At 43.9% G+C, this 21,547-nt stretch overlaps 1 protein-coding gene across 3 annotated transcripts in view; it reads right to left on the bottom strand.

Moving 5' to 3' along the window:
• Positions 1 to 21,547, bottom strand: part of PC (pyruvate carboxylase) — a 405,325-nt gene that overhangs the window by 7,560 nt on the left and 376,218 nt on the right. For all 3 annotated transcript variants that reach the window (XM_044270882.1, XM_044270881.1, XM_044270880.1), the window contains exons 11-19: positions 14,828 to 14,972; positions 14,531 to 14,620; positions 13,929 to 14,150; positions 11,701 to 11,857; positions 11,362 to 11,602; positions 10,655 to 10,904; positions 5,572 to 5,816; positions 1,667 to 1,846; positions 703 to 948 (exon numbers count right to left, since the gene is read on the bottom strand). In XM_044270882.1, coding sequence (XP_044126817.1) covers positions 703 to 948; positions 1,667 to 1,846; positions 5,572 to 5,816; positions 10,655 to 10,904; positions 11,362 to 11,602; positions 11,701 to 11,857; positions 13,929 to 14,150; positions 14,531 to 14,620; positions 14,828 to 14,972 — 1,776 coding nt within the window. The remainder of the gene's footprint in view (positions 1 to 702; positions 949 to 1,666; positions 1,847 to 5,571; positions 5,817 to 10,654; positions 10,905 to 11,361; positions 11,603 to 11,700; positions 11,858 to 13,928; positions 14,151 to 14,530; positions 14,621 to 14,827; positions 14,973 to 21,547) is intronic.

Genomic DNA, 21,547 nt, shown 5'->3' with positions numbered 1-21,547 from the left:
TCTGCTGTGTATCAGAAAGCATTATAGTCTAGCTAGAACACACACAATACAAGGTCAGATCCTTGTTAGTTTCATGTTGTTTTGGCTGTTCAGCTTTTTCATGGTATTAGACTTTCCAGATCGACAACATCCCACATGCAAATAATATAGTTTTAGTTTTTACTTAAAAGGAACCTGTCAAGAGATTCATATTGTCTGAACCACAGGAAGCAGAACACCCCAACAGGCTCCCTCATTACAGAGAGTCCTGTTTTAGTCTGAATACCTGAAGAACCTTAGAGAAAAGATGGTTTACAAACCAACCGGGACCAGGGAGATGCGTCATAGGGAGACCCCCTGTTAGGTACTTTGTGCCTGGTTTAATTGAAATGTCTCTTGTTATTTTTTCTATTTTGTTTTTGTCAAGACCTTACTAAAGGTATGCTTATTTATAGGTAGGTACGTTCTCACTAACTTTATAATGCAAGAGGGAGACCACTGCAAGACCACTTTCCTCTGTTACTTCAAAGAGGGTTAATGCTGATGAAAAATAAACCTAGGTTGATAAAATGTAACATTATGGCTGCAATACCTGGATGTAGTGTAATTCAACTGACATATAGAGAGTGACATGAACAGCGTCAAAATGTGACTATACTTCCATACATTGTTTATACCGGGTGTCGTACTAATAGGGGCTATTATGTCCTGTATTAAACATACCTCAAATTCCTCAGCTATTTTAGGTCCCTCCAAGAAGAGGCGAGTATTGAGACATTCAACTGGACCAAACTGAGTACTAAAGTCTTTGTACTCCTCAAATACTTTGGGATACATAGCAGCAGACATAACATCCTCCGGAGTGATATCATCATATTTGCTCTTCAACCCTTCTTCCAGTTTTGTAAAATCCATTGCCGGCAATGTGGCTCCAGGTCTACCTTCAATGCGTGGTAGGTCTTTCAGAACCTGTAGGTTAAGGTAGGTAAGCGATTTTAAAATTTCTGGCCAAACTTTCCATATCAAACCAGCCCTCAATGGATCTCTGACACTCAGACTAAACTTAGGTCTGCAGAATATTTAAGGGTATGGAAATGTGGACATATGCTATTTTAATATTTCATAATTCAACAAATAAAAATGCCACATTGTAATTCTTACCGCCATTTGCTGATAGCAATGATCGTTACATCTGCACTTTTATTAATAAATATCCGGTTTCCATTTTATGACAATATAAACGAAAATGCTCACAGAGCAACATATACAAATGAAATCTATCACTGCACTAGACACATCAATCTGCTGCACCGGTAAACCACTGTGGCACAGATTTATTAACCAGAAATCAAAGCTATTTGTGCCATGCATTTTAATTTGCAAAAGTGGAGTGAAAAGTGGACGTGACTCATTGTTTGGCCAGCATTTAGACAATAGGTAGGAGGAGGGACAGAAAAGTTGAAGAAACATCTCTAAACATCTTTAAAATATCTCAGCACTGCACAACACTCTGCTATATCGATCACAAATAATGTCAACCTTACCTCCATCTAATCTTACGTAAAAAATCCCACTTGTGATATACAGTATGCCCTCCTTAGTACATACAATCCTAACTACTGTGGAGGTTATAGGATAGCATCAGAAATTCAGGAAGTCATTAATACCTATAGAAAAGTGAACTTACCTTTGAGCGAAATGGCTCTGGGAAACCACCATAAGGAATTCCAACAAAACCTTGCAGGTATTCCACCACCGAGAGCGGGAAGGAGAGTTCATCTGCCATTGTTTCAACCTCTTCACGTGACAAGCCATTGTGTACCATAAACTGGGCCAAGTCTCCCACAATCTTGGAGGAAGGTGTTACCTAGTAGAACAATGGTAAGAAGAGATCACTTATCTGTTTTCAGGTCATCGAGTTTGCAACTTGCTCAGATGTCATTAACTGAAAGAAAGCAAATCCTCTCCAAAAGTCCACCTCTGTGAGAAGACCACTCCTGATCTACTCCACATTTTTCTGTGACAGTCTTTCAATTCCTCTATATCGTCCCCCATTTTTTAAGAGGACCATTTATCTAAAATACTATTTGTATTGCAATTTTGTGTGAGGCCTCAAGAGTTTTCACTATATTAATACCAGGGTCCTGATACTGATGACCTATCCTCAGGATAGGTCATTAACAGACGATTGTCTAACACCCTGCACCCCTGACGATCAGCTGTTCCCTGAAGTCTCCAACCCTGGAGCTACCACTTTGAATGGAACAGGAAGCACAGCTCTGTGCAAAGTGTAGCAGCCATGCTGGGTTACAGTGAGGTATGGGCTGGAGACTTCAGGGAACAGCTAATCGGAAAGGGTGCAGGGTGTTGAGACTCGTGGCGAACGGATGCTAATGTCCTATCCTGAGGACATCAGTATCAGTAGTCTGGAAAACCACTTTACCAATTACCACAGTAAAAATTCATTATGCCATCTGGCATAATCCCCAGTAGTCCAAATCTGATGAAGAACTGCCCAACTGTCCAGTATTTTCATGGTCCAAAAACTCTTGAAAGTTTTAGCTGCCAGTTAAAAGCAGACAGTGACACATGATTATGGCGGTGGCCATCTTGCCTGAGCTGTTCTTAACATGGGCCATAGACACAATGGTCAGGAGGGGACCTCATTGACTTCTATGGGACAGTTTACCTCCCTATCACCTATTGTGAATGGAGGATCCTGTCTTATCTATACACAGAGATATCATCATTACAGGCAGGATTAGAATGACAGATATGCAGGTAACTGCAGTAAAGTGATCTGTACAGACCAAGAAGTATCGCCTATTATTAGGCTTAGGCTACTTTCACACTTGCGCTTGATCGGATCCGTTCTGAACGGATCCGATCATATTAATGCAGACGGAGGCTCCGTTCAGTACGGATCCGTCTGCATTAATAACTTAGAAAAAATTCTAAGTGTGAAAGCAGCCTGAGCGGATCCGTTCAGACTTTCAATGTAAAGTCAATGGGGGACGGATCCGCTTGAAGATTGAGCCATAGGGCGACATCTTCAAGCGGATCCGTTCCCATTGACTTACATTGTAAGTCTGAACGGATCCGCTCGCCTCCGCACGGCCAGGCGGACAGCTGAACGCTGCAAGCAGCGTTCAGCTGTCCGCCTGTCCGTGCGGAGGCGAGCGGAGCGGAGGCTGAACGCCGCCAGACTGATGCAGTCTGAGCGGATCCGCTCCATTCAGACTGCATCAGGGCTGGACGGAGGCGTTTGGGTCCGCTCGTGAGCTCCTTCAAACGGAGCTCACGAACGGACCCATGAACGCTAGTGTGAAAGTAGCCTTAGTTGCCAATGTGAAAATTCTGCAGTATTTTATGTTTTTTGTTTAAATATAGATATTAACATGGGAAAATGACACATTCCCTTTAAAGTGTTTCAGACATCTTAGTAGAAGGATTGTCCTACTATGTCACAGGAGAGAAGACTTCCTTATAAAGGAGAAGTTACTGTCCTGACGGCTTCTTTTTCATGTAGTGTAGAAGGACTTAAAGGTTAATACTTGTTCTCTCTGGTGAGGTTGGTACAGTTTATCAAAATAGTTAATTATTAGAGCAGCTATTTCATTATCTTGGGTCTTCATCTACATGGGTGTTAACATCTACTTTTTTATGCTCATCTATCATAGCTCCTTCCCCAGCTATTAGAAACAGCGGCCAATTAATTCAAGATCGGAACCTGTCAGGGAGCATTAATTAAAATGAATTATAATGCGCAACTTAAGTCTGATAAATTCATTAAAAACTCGATCCTCTATGTGCATATTGCTTTATACCAGGGCTGTATGTGGCACTGAAAGGTGGTTAGATCCCAATTAAGAAAACCAGCACAGAAAACCATCCTCCGGTGGGGTCATGGGTGCCTCACAGTATACAGCACACAAAGTTCATGATCTATTAATAAACAAGTTAAAGTAAGTGAATTTCGTTCTGCTCAAACGTTCAGATAAAAACGAAGCCGGTAAAGCGCAGAGTAACAGACGATGTCATGCTGCTGCTGAACTCTCGCCTACAGACATGATATGACAGCGAGGTCAATAAAACAACCGACTACAGAAGGTGAAATATATGGGACCTGTAGCAATTGATTAAAGATCACAGCCTGCCGACTTCACATTGCTGCTGTAAATCAAGTTGTAATTGTAAAATCTCTCTGTATACTGAAGAGTTCTCCATTGCAGTGCCGAGATTTCTGGACCCCATACAGTAAAAAAATCATCAGGGATCCCTTCCTCGTCTCCCAGCTTTACAACCATTCGCTTTACAGTATGAACGCTATATGGGAATTACACAGTGATCTGTACCAGGGTGTCCAGGTGTACCTATAACGTCATTCTATTTATTCTTCAGATTCCAAAATTCTCTGCTGATTCATTTAATATGTTTATATATATATAATCCTAGAATTCTGGCTGCCTGGCTGGAACTCCATACATGGAGATTTATAAATCTTCCATTTAATTCCATTGTAAATCCATCTTTAGTAAGCTCCCCCTGGTGGTGGCTACTCATAGCCAGAATATTGTCACCACAGTTCTGGACTGTTATCGGTAGTCATACATGAGTAGTCCTGCAGACAAGGAGTCCAGATTGCTATTTTTTATTTCCCTACTGCCCCTGTTCTCCCATCCACACTCGAAACTGTGCTGGAATACATAATGGAGAGGACTTGTGCGCATGCACAGCAGGCCTCACAATGTATTTCAGCTCTGACGGGAGGGGAATGTGGGGCAGTAGGGAAATAAAAAATAGTCATCAGGACTCCTTATCTGCAGTACTAATGTATTACAGCAGATGATAGTCCCAGATCCTGGTGACTGATTTCATATAATTCTATAGCAGCTGGCAACCTAGAGGGCACTACCACTTCTGCTGTTCTGTCGGCGATCATGGAGTCAAGAAAGTCACATTTAAAGGGTTTGTACAGAATTAGATCACTGTGCTGCGTTTATTTCAGAGACAGGACCACATCCATCAGTGGTTTGCCTATGGTAATGTAGTTCAGAATCACTGAAGTGACTAGGAAGGAGCTGCAATACCACATGCAACCTGTGGGCAGGCGTGGCACTGTGTTTTTATAATTCTGGTCAAACCCTACACTTATTTTCAGTTGAATCTATGCTGATGTAAGAGATGGAGACAGGTGTGTCGTAAGTATTCTGTTCCAATTTAGGCCATACACTGAAGAAATGACTGAGAAATTTGAGATAAACTGATGAAACCATATCAGACTCCATGAATAATTAGACTTCTGTAGAAACAGAGGTAGGTGGAGAACCACCTATGGAATGCATTTATAAGGGACATGTAGAAAGGATACTTTTATTATATTCATGTTAATGCCTGTACTGGGATGAAGGTAACGATAAAAGCTCCTTGCATGCAGATAACCTTGTAACCACTTTACCTCATTGTCCATCAAGCTGGAAGGTCTGCCATGTAAAGTCTTCACTTTCATTAGAATAGACTTCATTGTAGGTAACTATGTGATTTATTGGCCATCACAGCGCATATACGAGACGCAGAGTGACATATTATTACCTTGATAACATCTCCCAGAAGTTTGTTGGCCTCAGTATAGGCCTTCTTCACCTCCTTGAACTTGTTCCCCAGCCCCATACTGTGAGCCTGGAAATGAAGGTTGGTGTATTGGCCTCCAGGGATCTCATTATCGTAGACATCCGCGTTTCCAGATTTCATGGTTGCTGTACAGTCAAAGGCAGCATAGAGACCTCTAGCTACTTCCCAATACTCGCTGTAGTCAAAAACCTTCTCTAGCTGGATTCCTGGGAAGAGTAAAAAACACGAAATCAGCGAAATTGCATTTAAAGAGGGTGTCTGGGACTAGAAAACATGTCTCTGCTTTGTTTTCGCCCAGAAATTGTATTAATCTTCATGAGCTAGGTCTGGAATCATGTCTATTCATGTGAATGCAGAGCAACAATACCAGACACAGCCCAGGGACAAGGAGCATTATTCTCGCACAACCCTTCCATAGAGGATCTGTCAGCGCCTCGGACATCTCTATTTCAGTAAAGACCTGCATTTCCCATAATGTAACAACTCTGGAGCATCTTTTCTTAGAACTGCTTCTTGTGTTGCTCCTCTGTTATTCCTCCCAAGGAATAAGATGACAACTTTAGGAAGAACAGCACAGCGTAGAGACCGGAGAAAAGGGGATCAGACATAGTGGCGAGAGGTCTCCGTATATAAGAACCTGTCCATAGACACAGTGGTAAACGCTCTGCCGCCCTAAGCGAAAACCTGAATGAATACTTTATTCCTGCGGGTTAGAAAAGGTTACAGCCAGCAGAGTGTCCTGCTTACAGTACGTGCTTCCTCGTGTGATCGTGTGATCAACATATAAAACACAATTAACAAGCAATACAGCGCGGTGGGATCACATGTTCTACTGCATCCCATTAACCATCAACTGGAGTTAAGGACGGACTGGGAACTTAAAGGGGTTGTCCAGGTTCAGAGCTGAACCCGGACATAACCAGAATTTCACCCATGCAGGGACCCTGACATTTCATGCTCCGATGCTCTCCTTTCCCCTACGCTAAATCAGGCAGGGCAAAGGCATTTTCAGGAGTTCTGGTGACTAACTGGGCTCTCCTTAGGGCTGCCAGGCGGAGGCTGCTGCCCAGCAGTGAGCCTAGTGACGTCACCGGCACTGATGCGCAGGCTTTAGCGCTGCACTAGCCTTTAAAACGGCTAGGGCAGCGCTAAAGTCAGCCCATCAGAGCCGGTGACGTCACTGAATACACCGCTGGGGGGAAGCCAGGGCAAGGGAGCACATGCTCCGATGCCAGCATCAGAGGTGCTGCCTGGGAGAAAATATGGGTATCAGATCTGAACCCGGACAACCCCTTTAAAGGAGTTATCCACTTGTACAAATACCCCCACAATGCACAGGCCTCTCTGATAGAAGATACTTATCAGGTCCCCGACACCTGCATCCCTCCGGATCCCTGCACAGCCGCCGCTGCATCTCCACATCGCTCAGATCAAAACATCCCGCAACGGGGAGCAGCAGACAATAGCAGGCCGTGACACTGACCAGCCTCCCTAGCGTCACCCGAGATGCTAGGGAGCATGGTCAACCTCACAGCCTCCTATTGGTTGCCGGGGCCCGGGTGGGTATTGTCAGTAGGAGGGGCTCGGGCATTGTGGGAGGTATCTGTACTATTGGATAACCCCTTTAAAGTGGCTCTGGAAAAAAGAACTAAAAGTGGCCCCAAGTTGTAGGTGAGTCCAAATTTACAGAATGTGGGCAATAAAGTAGGCAGGACCAATACAAGCAGGGTGTAAACAGCATGGTACAATGGGTCATAAATATTTTGTGAGTATTTCAGAATATTATAAGTATATTATCCCCTGTACAATCCAAATACAATTTACAAGCATTCTGCTTATGATGTATATAATGCAGATGTATCAAAATGAAACATTTCTTTTATTTTTTACTATAGTAAGCTCCCCATGGCATATTATTATTAGGGATGTGATTTATTAGTCGCTGCATGATTACATCCTAAAATACTGCGCTTGTACACACCCTGTTTTTGTTGGAAAGTTCCTAGTATAAATACATTATAAATAAGATTTGAGATTAAAACTCATTAGATATATCTTTCTTAAAGGGGTTCTGCGGTCTAGGACAGACAAGCCCAATGGTCCTAATCTGTGCCCCATTAAAAAAAATACCTGTCCATGGTCCCACCATGCCCATGATGCTGCCCCGTTGCCGGTCACTTCCGGCCCCCACAGGACCGGGCGGTGGCTAAATCCTGTGACTGCAGCAGCTGATCACAGGCCTCAGCAGTCACATCTTCTTGAATGGCATGTCACTGTTAGGGCTCATGCCCACAACCGTTGCCCCGGTGGGTCCGCAATACACGGGGCACTGGCCGTGTGCATTCTGCATCATTTGAATGGGTCCGCAAATCCGGAGATGCGGTGTGGAACAGAACAATGGAACTGAAGCACTACGGAGTGCTTCCATGGGGTTTCCATTCCGTAAAAATGTAGTGCATGCATTACTTTTTTGCGGTGCGGATCGCTGACCCCATTCAAGTGAATGGGTCCGCGATCCGCATGCGGCTGCCCCACGGTATTGAGGACCGCAATTTGTTGTCTGCAGCACGAGCACTAAGCGCTTACGCTCATGGGCATGAGCCCTTAAGATGGCGTCCTTGAGTCTCCTCCTCCAGAGGGCTTCTTCACCTGCTCTACACCACAGAATCTGGGCGACAGGTCTTATTGTGCAGCCATGTGTACATGAGATCACATGGAGTACAGAATATCACATACAGATGTAGCAGGGTTAACACTCAAACTCTTAACTCAAATCTCTTAACTCATCGTGTTATCTTGAAACAAAAGCCATTGAAAAGCAATTAAAGGTGTTGGCATTTATTTTTCGATAACACATCTCATAAAGCATGAGTGTTAACTCTACTACATCTGTATATAGGACATACTTCATCACACAGACTGTGAAGGGGATAAATCACTGCTACTGGAACAGAAAGTTTCTGCGGCAAATGTATGTTTACATAGGCGGCACCTCTCTGACCTGCGCTTGTAGAATCTTTTTTCATTCCAGCCGCGTATCCTTGGGCTGTTTGCTCTCAAAATAGCTAGGCGACAAACTACTCCCCAGCGATCCACCTTCCTTCACTACAAAGTAACTTCCCTTTATTAGAACCTCTGCCAATATCTCGTCCTGATACGGGCACATTATTTCTCACAGTGTTCTCTATCCCTGGATAATCCTTACTATATGCGGCTGCATTCACACTGGCTGGTGTGTGGTCAGTATCCGCTCAGCATTTACTATCGTTATCCAACACGGATGTGAAAACCTTTCTGCGGACCACCTTGATGGCCCTATCTATTGTCCATTGAGGGTACAAAGACCGGGAAAGACTACGTCTCACAATATTACAAATATAGGGGTGACTCACTTTTTAGCTCAAAATCCTCAAAAACCCTCTTCTACAGCATTATGTTCTTTATTGTTCTATTAAACCCCATTCTACTATGAGAGGGCAATGTAATGAGCACGGGGTAGAGGTGGCCTAGGATTGAGAATACAGTAATTCATTCACCTTCAGTGGTTTTAATATTTTAATGCTGATTGGTGTATATTGTTTGCAGATGAATCACAACATTAAACCTATACTCCGAACTCACATGCGGTACAAAAGGGGTTATCGGAAACGTAACCTAACAACGTGCATCCCAGCGTGCCGCTGCCAGGCTTTTTAAACAGGGTAAAATGCCAGCTGCTAATCACTGCTTAAGAGGCAGCACTCCCAGGACACATGTAACACTTGCAATTTGTTGCTTTTAAAGCCCAGACAGCATGCCAAAATGAATGCCAGGGAGAACACAGGGGGGACGTTAATACACAGGCACTATGAAAGGGATTGTCTACATAAGTAAAAGGATAACACTGTAAGGACCTGCGTCAGAAGTGCCTCGATTTACATGAGCAGCAGCACAGACAATCCGCCTGCTCTACCCCGGCTACGGAAATCTGTACCGTCCATCAGCGTCAAAGGGATTCATTATAAAAGTGCGGTAACATCAGCGAATACTGCGTTCAGATAATGTCCGCAAGACTAAATGAGGCATCAGTATTATTCTAAAATGGTAAAGTACAAAACTGTATATTACATTCATCATATATATACAAGGCATAAACGGGGAGTCTGTATAGGAAAAATGGAGGTTTGCTCCTCTATAACGATATGTTTGGTTTTGAATAAATAGGCGATACCCCCAAAAACTGAAATGGGCCATTGCTTTGCTGTGTGGCAGAGTCAATACGCAGGGCAGAAGAAAGCTGATATTACAGCCTGATGTCAGGTCACACCTTGGCTCGAAATAGAAATGATCGAAAAAGCAGAAATCGCCTGAAAGGTAAATGATGTACTGAATGTGGCACATGTCCTCTTAACGCTTCAGTTGTGACCACATACCATGCAGACTGTATTGTGGGTCAGTAAATAATATACCAGCTTGTGGATACAGCTATATCTTCACATGGACTACATACCATATTTTCCTGACTATAAGACGCACCCCAGGTATGGGCAACAGAAAAAATAAAATTATTTGCTAAAGATACAGGCACACAACAAACACAGCTTTGCTACATGCACACTCACTGCTATGCTACATGCATACAACAAACACAGCCCTGTAACATGCACTCACGCACACAGCCCTGCAACACACATAGACATAGGGTAGGTGTTTAGTAAAAAAAAAAAAAAATTCTGCACTTCCCACTTGCCCCCCTCACTGGTGACATCATTGAAGGTCCTTAAGCTGCAGATCGATGCATTCTTCTCTGTAACTGCAGATTAAAGACCTTCGGCCTGAGTTTTTTTTTACTTTCACAGTCCTCTGCTGCGCTGCATGTGCTGACCCGTGCTCCTCTCCTGCCTGCACTGATCGGTGTTGAGCAGAGAGAGACAAGTGTGCAGGTGCCACCCTGACTGCGGACTAGAAGACACAAATTACTATGTTCTGTATGTAACATAGCAAAGCATGTATTTACTACTAAACTAAACCAATACAAGCCAAACATGCTTTCATCCAAAGTTACCTGTGTCCAGGTCTGTGCCCTTTGCACATGCCACCAAAGCCCCCATACTAGGCTGAGAAGTCATTCCAGACATGGAGTCAGCCGCTACGTCCACAATGTCAGCTCCAGCTTGTGCACATGCCAGCATAGAAGCCACCCCGGCACCGGCTGTGTCATGGGTATGCACATGAATTGGGGTGTCGGGAAATTTGTCTCTGAGAGCTCGAATCAGCATATCTGAAGATTTGGGTTTCAACAGTCCTGCCATGTCCTAGAAGACACAAAACCAGATATAAAGATTTGGGGGTGCCTACTGCATGAGGGTCTTGGAGGGACAGGAACATTCTTACAATCATTAATTACAATCATGTCTAAGAGTAAATTCAGAATTCGCACTCACAAGTAAGATTTCCTGCACAAAAAGACTGAGCAATTTTTGAAAATGACCACAGAATAATTTCCTTTGGACTATATAAATGCAGATACAAGTACTGTACACCATTAGGCAAGGGCTACACGGCGACACTGGTCGTGGCCAGGATTGCAGAGTAGAGGTGATCCCATAGAAATGAATGGGATCACCAATGGTTACTCTGCAATCCTGGCCACGATCAGTGTCGCTGTGTAGCCCTATCCTTATCGTATTTGCGGTGCCACAGGCTGCTGAAAGGAAATAATCATTGTAAAATGAAAGCTATGGCATTTTTCCAAAGTTTTATATACAGTACCTTTATGCACAAGATGTGTGTTCCAGCTTTGACAAGCTCTTCAGCCAGATTTACGTAGTAATCCAATGTGTACTTGGTGCGAGTAGGGTCTGCCACATCCCCAGTATATGAGATGGCAGCTTCTACGACCCCACCAGCTTGGCCTGCTGCTTCCATACCCAAAATCATATTAGGTAGATAATTCAGAGAGTCAAACACCCTGAAGATATCCATTCCATTCTCTTTCGCCACTTCACAAAACCTGAGGAAAGAAACAGTTAAACCATTGATGATGAAAGTGCCCCGGACCTACAGGTAATAAAGCAAGATGAGCCCGTGATCTTTCACCAGGAGACTTACTTGAAAACGGCATTATCAGGGTAGTTGGTGTATCCCACAGCATTTGCACCTCTGAGAAGCATTTGGAAGGGTATGTTAGGGATGAGCTCCCTTAATTCTTGTAGTCGTCTCCAAGGGCATTCATAAAGGAATCGCATAGCAACGTCAAAAGTTGCACCTATCACCAGAAAAAAATATTCAGTTCTCCGCCTGTGAGCAAGCAGTCAGACAGCAGTACTATGTTCTGGACAGTTAGCCATCAGCTCACACACTCCGTTCAGTTACACATGGAGAATGAAGTGAGCAAGTCATGATAATCATTCAAAACACTAAGGCCTCTTTCACACGGGCGTCATGTTTTTTGCCCGGATAAGAGGCGGGTGCGTTGCGGGAAAATGCACGATTTTTCCGCGCGAGTGCAAAACATTGTCATGCGTTTTGCACTCGCGTGAGAAAAGTCGCGCATGTTTGGTACCCAGACCCAAACTTCTTCACAGAAGTTCGGGCTTGGGATTGATGTTCTGAAGATTGTATTATTTCCCCTTATAACATGGTTATAAGGGAAAATAATAGCATTCTGACTACAGAATGCTTAGTATAATAGTGCTGGAAGGGTTAAAAAAAATAAAAAAGTTAACTCACCTTATCCCCATGAATGATCGTGTAGATCCCGGTCTGTTCTTTAGCTGTGGACTGAATGACCTGAGGTGACGTCAGATCACATGCTCCAATCACATGGTCCATCACCGTGGTGATGGAGCATGTGATCTGACGTCATCAAAGGTCCTTCAGCCACAGCTAAAGAACAGACCGGGATCTACGCTAACAAGAGGAGAAGGTGAGTTAACTTTTTTATTATTTTTAACCCTTCCAGCACTATTATACTATGCATTCTGTAGTCAGAATGCTATTATTTTCCCTTATAACCATGTTATAAGGGAAAATAATACAGTGAATAGACTGTCACCTAGAACCCATGCGTGAAAATCGCACCGCATCCGCACTTGCTTGCGGATGCATGCGATTTTCACGCAACCCCATTCATTTCTATAGGGCCTGCGTTATGTGAAAAACGCACAAAGAGGAGCATGCTGCGATTTTCACGCAACGCACAAGTGATGCGTGAAAATCACCGCTCGTGTGCACTGTCCCATAGAAATGAATGGGTCAGGATTCAGTGCGGGTGCAGTGCGTTCACCGCACGCATCGCACCCGCACGGAAAACTCGCCCGTGTGAAAGGGGCCTAAAGGTTACAAGCACATCAGTACAATGCAACAGTCTAAAACCAGAGGCACATTACCAGGTTTATATACTGACAGGCACCGACGGGAGACCCGGTCATTCTGAAAGTTGCTTGACCGTCATCAGAAATTAGCTTTACAAAGACTTCATCTGCTACACCACCACCAACACGCTGTACGGCACATTACTAGCTTGAGCAGTATGCCTTCATAGATACTGAACAATGTACTGTAAAAAACAAAGCCATACTTATGTGCGCTGTGTATGCGCCTACTAGACTTCTGGATGGTGCCGTGCCCATAAACACACACGCCAGGCTGCAGTCACATCTATTGTGGCATGACTGACATCTTAAAGAGGTTCCAATGTTATCAGAATCTGTGCAGAAATCTTGTTCAGTCTATCTTCTACCTTACGGCGCATGCGCAGATGAAGCAGAAGCAAATACATCCAGATACTATGAGTTGGAAGGCAGGAGACAGAGTTATGGAGAACACTGGAGCCTCTTTGGATATCAATCATGGTGGACGTTATCACAGCCCAGAGTGCATGACTATTCATGGATATGACACCAACCAGATAGCTGGTGGGAGGAAAACTGCATTCACCACGTACAGAAATAGAAGTTTGTTTTCACATAATTCAGTATTAGTCTCCACAAAAGTATACAGCTAAAGCTAGTAACATGCTGATTAATGTGTTGTTGTTGGTGTAGTAGAGGAAAACCAAGTGACAGGTGGTGTAGTAGAGGAAAACCAAGTGACAGGTGGTGTAGTAGAGGAAAAGCAAGTGATAGGTGGTGTAGTAGAGGAAAACCAAGTGACAGGTGGTGTAGTAGAGGAAAACCAAGTGACAGGTGGTGTAGTAGAGGAAAACCCAATCAATGTCCCAGATAGAAATACCCCTATAAGGCCTTTCCAGCACAGGAATGGAGGATTATCTGGGAATCCCATAGAGTACCTATTCCCTAGGTTTGACTGAAGCCATGCAGAAAATTACACCGTACCTCCCCAATTTTCCAAACTGAACAGATTGTTAAAATTGTGCGAGACAAATGGAGAGATCTTCTTAAGGTCATGGGTTCGGACACGTGTAGCTAGTAGTGACTGGTGGGCATCTCGAAAAGTGGTGTCCATAAGCAGCATTCCTTGGTGGTTGCGGACGGCCTTTGCAAAGCCTTCTGGACCCTCGCGAAGAAGAACATCTCTAAATCCTGGAGGTGGCTCATCTGACATAAAGGGAAAGCAATACTGAGAATTACAGCCGATTTTACACACAATATCATACTGTATAATATGACGTTCCCTCAGCTTGTTCATATTCTTTATTCTGGGATGTGAAAAATATCCACATCTGTCCAAGTGATCCCATAATCATGAACTATCAACATGGATCTAATGACTCCCCCAGTTCTACTGGCAGACGATACATGAATCTATCCGCCAATTAAAGCATTATTCACAGAGAACGCTGAGGCAGGCAAAGAAATATCTATAGCTAATTTCCTTGACTGAGTCACAGTTCCAGTTTACAGACCCAGGAGTATATCACATTGCATATTAATCTCATAAACTGATAAGAAATGAACTGTAGTGCTGCATTACTTACTCATTGAAATAGGTGGTACGACAGGATCTATAGCTGATGGCTTGGCTTTAACCGGAATGGGTGTAGTTGGTCCGTTCACCATCACGTGACCTGTAAATCATCATTCATTACTCTCCGGGGCTCATTCATTCACTTAGCTCCATATTTTATTTATTTTATGCACTTATATAGCGCTACTATATTCCGCAGCGCTTTACAGACATTAGCATCCAACTGTCCCCAATGGGGTTCACAATCTAAGGATTCTGCAATGCATATATGGACAAGTGTACACTGTATACAGGCCGGCTCTCTTACCTAGATAATGAAGGAGCTTCTGTGCTCTGTTCTGAACCGGTCGCAGGTTGATGAGGTCAGGATTTTCATCGATAAACTGGGTGTCCACTGTTCCATGGAGAAACTGATGATTATTCAAGACGTTTTGCAAGAAAGGGATATTGGTCTACAAGAAAAACATGTTGCCAATGTCAAGTCTGTTTCTCAATGTAAAGAAGTACAATGCCAGAAATACCATATAACAAGCAGAATCAAACTGTGACATAAAGGCACCACCACCACCACGTGACAAACATTCTCAGAAGCTATTCCTAGCTTTAAAATCTGTGTAATGACTAAATATAGACACCTATCCAAATCCAACAAGGGTTATTGTTTTGAAATTCCCAAAAGTCAAAGTATTGCAGTTATAGTATGCTTGTGTACAGACTGCCGAAGTGAGGGCACATGCGCAAGAACACAGGGCCAAGCTAGATTATCACAACCACCTGGCTCTATAGCAAAGAAAGATCGGCACTCACTTTCTTAACGATATGAAGAGACTTTTATTCAAAGCATAATAGCATCATCAGTGACATCATCAGCAGCTTGCACTTTTGTCTCAGGTTTGAGCCGAAACTAGTCACTGATGATGCCATCATGCTTCGAATAAAAGTCTCCTCATATTGTCAAGAAAGTGAGTGCCGGTCCTTCTTCGCTATATACTAGTGGGACGCCTTCCCTGGACATGTGCACCCTGTGCAAACCGCAGTGCAGGCCCATCTTCTTCAACACTACCTGGCTCTGTCAATCAAAGCATGTGGAGGGGCTGGCCGCAATGAGGGGCTTTTGGTGCATCGAGATAAAACAGTGACAGCCCCTTGTTGCCCATAACAGCTCATTTTGCATCTTAAACATAATACGGATTTTCTTGGGAACAGGGGCACAGATCTGGATGAGGACAGCAATCTAACTATACACTTTTTACTACCGAGGTATGTGGTGACAGATCCATGTAGGAGACGTTTTCGTAGGTCCAGGCTATGGTAATGCAGGACTGCCATCTAACAGCAATAAATGACAGATTTCACAAGGGAGACCACACCTTCTGCCCATTATGCCAGGCACGGTTTTATTTATTTTTTAACATTGGCGTGTCCCTCAAAGATTTCAGTAAAGTGACAAGAGCTTAGCGGAATGCATTTTCATTAGATGCCGCTGAACATTATCTGAGGAAAATATGGTGTGAAGGACCAAGGGCAAGGAAGGATGAAAAAAAAATATTTGATAGAAGATTGAGACTTGCACACACAGGATGACGCCAATGTCCCATTTCTTGGACTCCAGGGAGCTGCTTACTGCATCACTCTGGTCGCTCAAAGACCTGCTAATTAGAGCTGCAATGATTAGGCCAGGGCTGCAAATGTGGGGGCAGTGCGAGAGAGAGGGTCCTGGAAGATCAGGCTCTGATGAGCTGCTTATGCTAAGAGACAGGCAACAGTCACACAGATTGTGTGTGTAAATTGTGCTTATGATAGCATGTTGTCACTCACGGCACAGGATTCCTGGCCTCGTGTGAGAAAGCAGAAGAAGTGACTCATTCACTGACTGACTCATGTCATCCTAACAGTTCATGTAACAGGGGTATTAGATCCACACGTCTTCTGGTTGATAAACCATTAACAGGTGTCTCAAAAAAAGACACAAACTGGAGCCCTTGAAAGTCCCCTACCCCACTCTTTTACGTCATCCTCACAGGGGTCCAGGAAGCTGAGATATGGGGAGCTATTTAGGCCTCACACTGGAAAGCTGTGGATCACCAGCTATTTACTACCGATTTAAAAAATTGCCTGGTTAATAAAAAACATCATGGTGGGCACCATATTGAGAAGATCATGGATACAAAAAAATCTGGTAATTCATAAATACATTATCAAAAAGTGCACAAGTGTCAAATATGCAAACATATGCATCACAGGTTATGCCTACTACAGCATAGAGATATCAGAGGGGGTTCCTCGTTCATAAACCACCCCTCTATAAGCCAGAACGGGGCTTCTCATGGACTTGCAGACTTCAGCCAACCACGTATTACATGGTTGACAATTCATTTGAATGGCCACCTTGGCAGGTGGGAACGGGACGAGCCTCCCTAGTGTCACCCACTATGCTAGGGAGGCTCGTCCCCGTCCCTGCCATTGGCTGCTCCCCCCCCCCCCCCGACAGCCAGGTAAGTATATTCATTGTGAGGGTTCCGGGCGTATGGAGGGCATTTAATAGTCTTGGATAACCCCTGTAATTCCTTTAAGGTGGATTTGGACGGGCAGATTATCAGGAACAAACGTTCCAGCATATGCTCGTTCCCGACAATCTGCCCGTGTAAAGGTGCCACTGATCACCCGATGAATGAGCTTGTTCATCAGGTGATCTTGTCATTCATGCAGGCCCAGAAACAGCACAGCTATATGAGGACAAGTGATCGCATAAGCGACCTCTCGTCCTCATACTGTGGAGATTGCAGCTTGTAAATGCAGAGCTTCACCTCCTCTTGACGAGCAGCCGACTGTCAGTAAGGAACGCTTCCTTCAGGACAAATGGCTGCTCCTCGGTGCGTGTAAATGTGCCTTTAGGCCTCTTGCACACAGACTTTTTTTCCCCGTTCTTTGCTTTCCATAATCGGACCGTATAGGGAACCATTCATTTCAATCTGCAAAAAAACGAAGGTGCTCCATATGTCTTCCGTTTCCGTATTTCCGTTCAAAGATAGAACATGTCCTATTATTGTCCGCATAACGGACAAGGATAGTACTGTTCTATCAGGGGTCAGCTGTTCCGTTCTGCAAAAAACTGAAAGCATACGGACGTCATCTGTATTTTTTGAGTATCCGTTTTTTGCGGACCGCAAAATACTGAAAAAGCCATACAGTCGTGTGCAAGAGGCCTTAGGCTGTTTAGACATAGATGCCTAATGGCGTTTTTTGTGCACTTTTGCTTTTTTTTTGTGTATTTTTTTTTTGCACCAGCAGATTTTTTGTGTTAAAATGTCAGCCCCAGATTGGCTGAGAGTCTATGTGAAATATGAAACGCGGAGTACACAAGCAATTATTTGATACTGCCACTTTTGTTAAAGGGGTTGTCCGACTTAAGAGCCTGTTTTCACCCAGGCAGCCCCCTCTGATATGAGCATCGGAGCATTTCATGCTCTGATGCTCTCCTTTGCCCTGCGCTGAATGTCGCAGGGAAAATACTTTTTTGGGAGATCAGGTGGCGTACTGGGCTCTCCATGGGTAAAGCTAGGTGGAGGCTTCTGGCCAGCAGTGAGCCTGGTGACATCACCGGCACGAATGGGCGGGCTTTAGTGCTGCTCTAGCATGTAAAATGGCTAGGGCAGCACTAAAGCCTGCCCATCAGAGCTGGTGACATCACCGGGACACTGCTATATGGAAGTGTCTGCCTAGCAATGTTAAAAAAAAAAAAAAAAAAACTGCCCTTGCTCTGCGCGATCCAGCGCAGGGCAAGGGAGAGCATCAAAGCATGAAATGCTTCGATGTGCATATCAGGGGGGCTGCCTGGATGAAAACGGGGACATGTCCGGGTTCAGCTCTGAACCTCGACAACACCTTTAATTAGCAGTTTCTAGGGCTGTTTTAGTGAACAAAAAACACCAACGCATTTGTGTGCGAAGGAGCCTTAAAGGGATTTTCCTACTAAAGTACGTGGAAATGGCATATCGCTAAGATCACTGACTGAAGGGAGTATGACTGCCATAACCCATCATTAGAATGAAATTCTCTCACAAACATCCAAATTAGTGGTGGTCACCTAGGATTGTACTCTCACCATCATTCCTATTGATATGCCATGACAAGAAATTATGGGAATAAATAATATTTACAGGAGCAGAACTAATAAAATATGATCTTTATTAATCTGTTACAGTAAATGTGCTCTTAGAGTAAAGACCCCTTTTACATCGCACCCTCCAGCGAAACGCCAACAGTGTGCTTTTAGAAGAAACATTAGTCTTCACTGAATCTTAGACAACATTACAATATTCTGCTGGCTGTTGGAGGAGAAGATATCTTCTATAATCTATTATATAACTCATCTACATAATAATTATAACACTGGTTCAGAGCTCGTCTACACAGCACCTTCGGCAGTCAGAATGTAAGAATTGTTCAGCTGCTCGTTTTTTAACCAGTTTACTATCCTTTAGCAAATTGCACTTTCCAGACCAACAGACTCATTTATAAATGAAGTGTTGGAGAAGCACAGCGGTAAATGCTTCTGAATAATCTACACACGCTGCTATCAACTGTCCAATTTATTTTTCTGATAAGACCATGGCTTTCATAAAGCAATGCTGATAGTTGCTGATCATATAATTTCCCTGAAAGCGGTCCCTTCACGAACCAGCAAGTGCTGTATCTCTTCTGCCATAAATGCTATCTCTAGAAGGGGTTTACTGGGTAGTGTTTGCTTGAATACAGGCACCACTTGTGGCTTTGCTGGTCAGGGTTATTCCACTAGTTCATAAGTACAGGTTTTCCAGTACGTAGGTCGAGATGTCTATAAATGTGATTCTACGACCCATTTTAGGCCAAGAGGTAAGAAAAAATAAAACTTTAAATGGTGTCTTATACCGGTATGCGGCCATAGTTAGAAATATGCAGTAATAACCAAGCTGGCTGCAGCCCCTTACACCTTGTAAATATGGCAATTACCAACTACCAGCCCATTGAGAGATACTCAGTGAGTAGGGAACCATACCATCATCTTCTGGACACTTAAGCCCTGATTTATCAAGAACGGCTTGTGCTACACCTGTCTTGATAAGGCCTGAGCTGCTGGAGGAGGTGGTATTTAAGTTCTGATGAGGCACAGGTCTCCACAGCATAGGGGGGTAACTAACTGTTCGCTGGTGGTCCAACTGCTGGGACCCCCACCGTTCACAAGAACAGGGTTCCTGTTCCCCCATTCTGATGGAGCAGCAGGTCATGCATGTCAAGCGCTGTACTGGGCTATCTCTGGTGCTCCCATAGAGAATGAATAGAATGGAAGTGCCCAAGCACAGCCTGCCACTCCATCAGAATGGGGGAACGGGACCTCTGTTCTAAAGATCGATGGGAGTCCCAGCTGTTGGTCCCCCAGCAATTAGCTAGTTATCCCTGATTCACAGGATAGGGCATAACTAGCTGATCGCTGGCACAACCCCTGCGGTGCCTCCTCCGGCAGTCTGTGCACCAGACTGAAATCTACAGCAGCTCAGAGCTTCCATAAGATTTCAGTCATTATTTACACCAGTTCCTCACCCTTCTTTTTTCAGAAACCTGCGAGGGCTGTGTAAAAATGACAGCTGCGACTTAAAAAGTCACAATGCCATTTAAAAAATAAATAAATAAATAAAAATTGTGACTTTTTAACCAGAAAACTGGTGTGGCGGAAATGACAATCTCCTCCCTAATGTTTGTACTGTACATTATAAGGATATAAGAAGACCTGAAGAAGTTGTAGAACTATAAAAAAGGACAAGGTTCCAGATCATGTAACTCCAGGGTAATTTTTACTAATCTTTATCATTCATAGTACATGTACATTAATCCTTTTAACAGAGCTGCTGCAGAAGCTCTTTTTAGAGAGGAAGAAAAAGATTGTTGTCCACCATCAATATACTGATAACATTCTCATAAGTATCTATCATATCTCATATCCCACTGCTCTGCCCACTTGTGTATTATGACGTTCTGCAGTAGCTGAGGTCGATAAAGCTTCTGTCAATCAGTGATTGACACAGGAGAAGAAACGTCTAGCAATAGAAAAGTATGAGAGATGACCGTCCACGTAACGCCGCTCATCTCTGTAGGGTGAGGCTTCAGAATGTGTTGTGTATACAAACATCATTTCCAGGCATGTCAATGGAGAATCGTCCAGTGATGTGCATCATAAGATATCACAGTAATACCTTCTCAGGTCACAATGAGAAAAAAGCAACATGGAGACCCAGGACATGTCCTGGATGAGACAGATGACCTGACCGAGTTTGTGCGCAACCAAAGAGAACCATTCATCTCCAACACAGAAGCAGAAGTCTCGAAAAATGTACAATTTCCCAAACTGCGTCTCAGATAGCCTACAAATTCCAGATACTTGATCTCTGCACTGATTTTTTTTTGGAAAGAATATGATTCAGTACTCTGTGAAGGGATAAGGGAAGGGTCCTCCAGAAAGCATCCCACAGGGTGAGAATACACCAAGGGGAGCTGTCACACAACACATATTCATTCCTATTAAAGTGTTAAAAAGGAATCACAGCTTAAGATGCTGTGCAGGCGCAGCAGTGCGGCTGGGATAAAAGCTACTTTCTCTCCCCTCCTCCGTCTCATTCTCTCCTCCCTTTCCTTGCCGTGCCCTCCACACCCCCCCAGGCTGTTCTCTCTTTCAGTTCCCTCTCACATCTCAGCTCCTCTATGTTGCATCCTTTCTGTATTGTTTCTGCTTTCACCCGGATTGGAAGGGGTGAAAGATGCCACCCACTGGGGCCGTGGAATGACAAGGAGGAAAATTTGGGGAACCCAGGGAGAGGAGATCAAACCTTTTCCTCACAGCTGGGCTACTGGAAAGGGGCTACAATTTTTTCATTGTCTTATTAAACGTCACCTATTAGGAGAAGGGTCTGTCACTATGGCTCTCATCCTAAGAGGCTTCTCTCATGGAAGACTTCAATCCAGACCTTTCGTATTTTTCACTTTCCTGTCTGGA

This window comes from Bufo gargarizans, chromosome 10 (assembly GCF_014858855.1).
Source record: "Bufo gargarizans isolate SCDJY-AF-19 chromosome 10, ASM1485885v1, whole genome shotgun sequence".
NCBI lineage: Eukaryota > Metazoa > Chordata > Amphibia > Anura > Bufonidae > Bufo > Bufo gargarizans.
The sequence above is the reverse complement of the archived record's forward strand: the minus strand, read 5'-3'. Positions and strand labels throughout refer to the sequence as shown.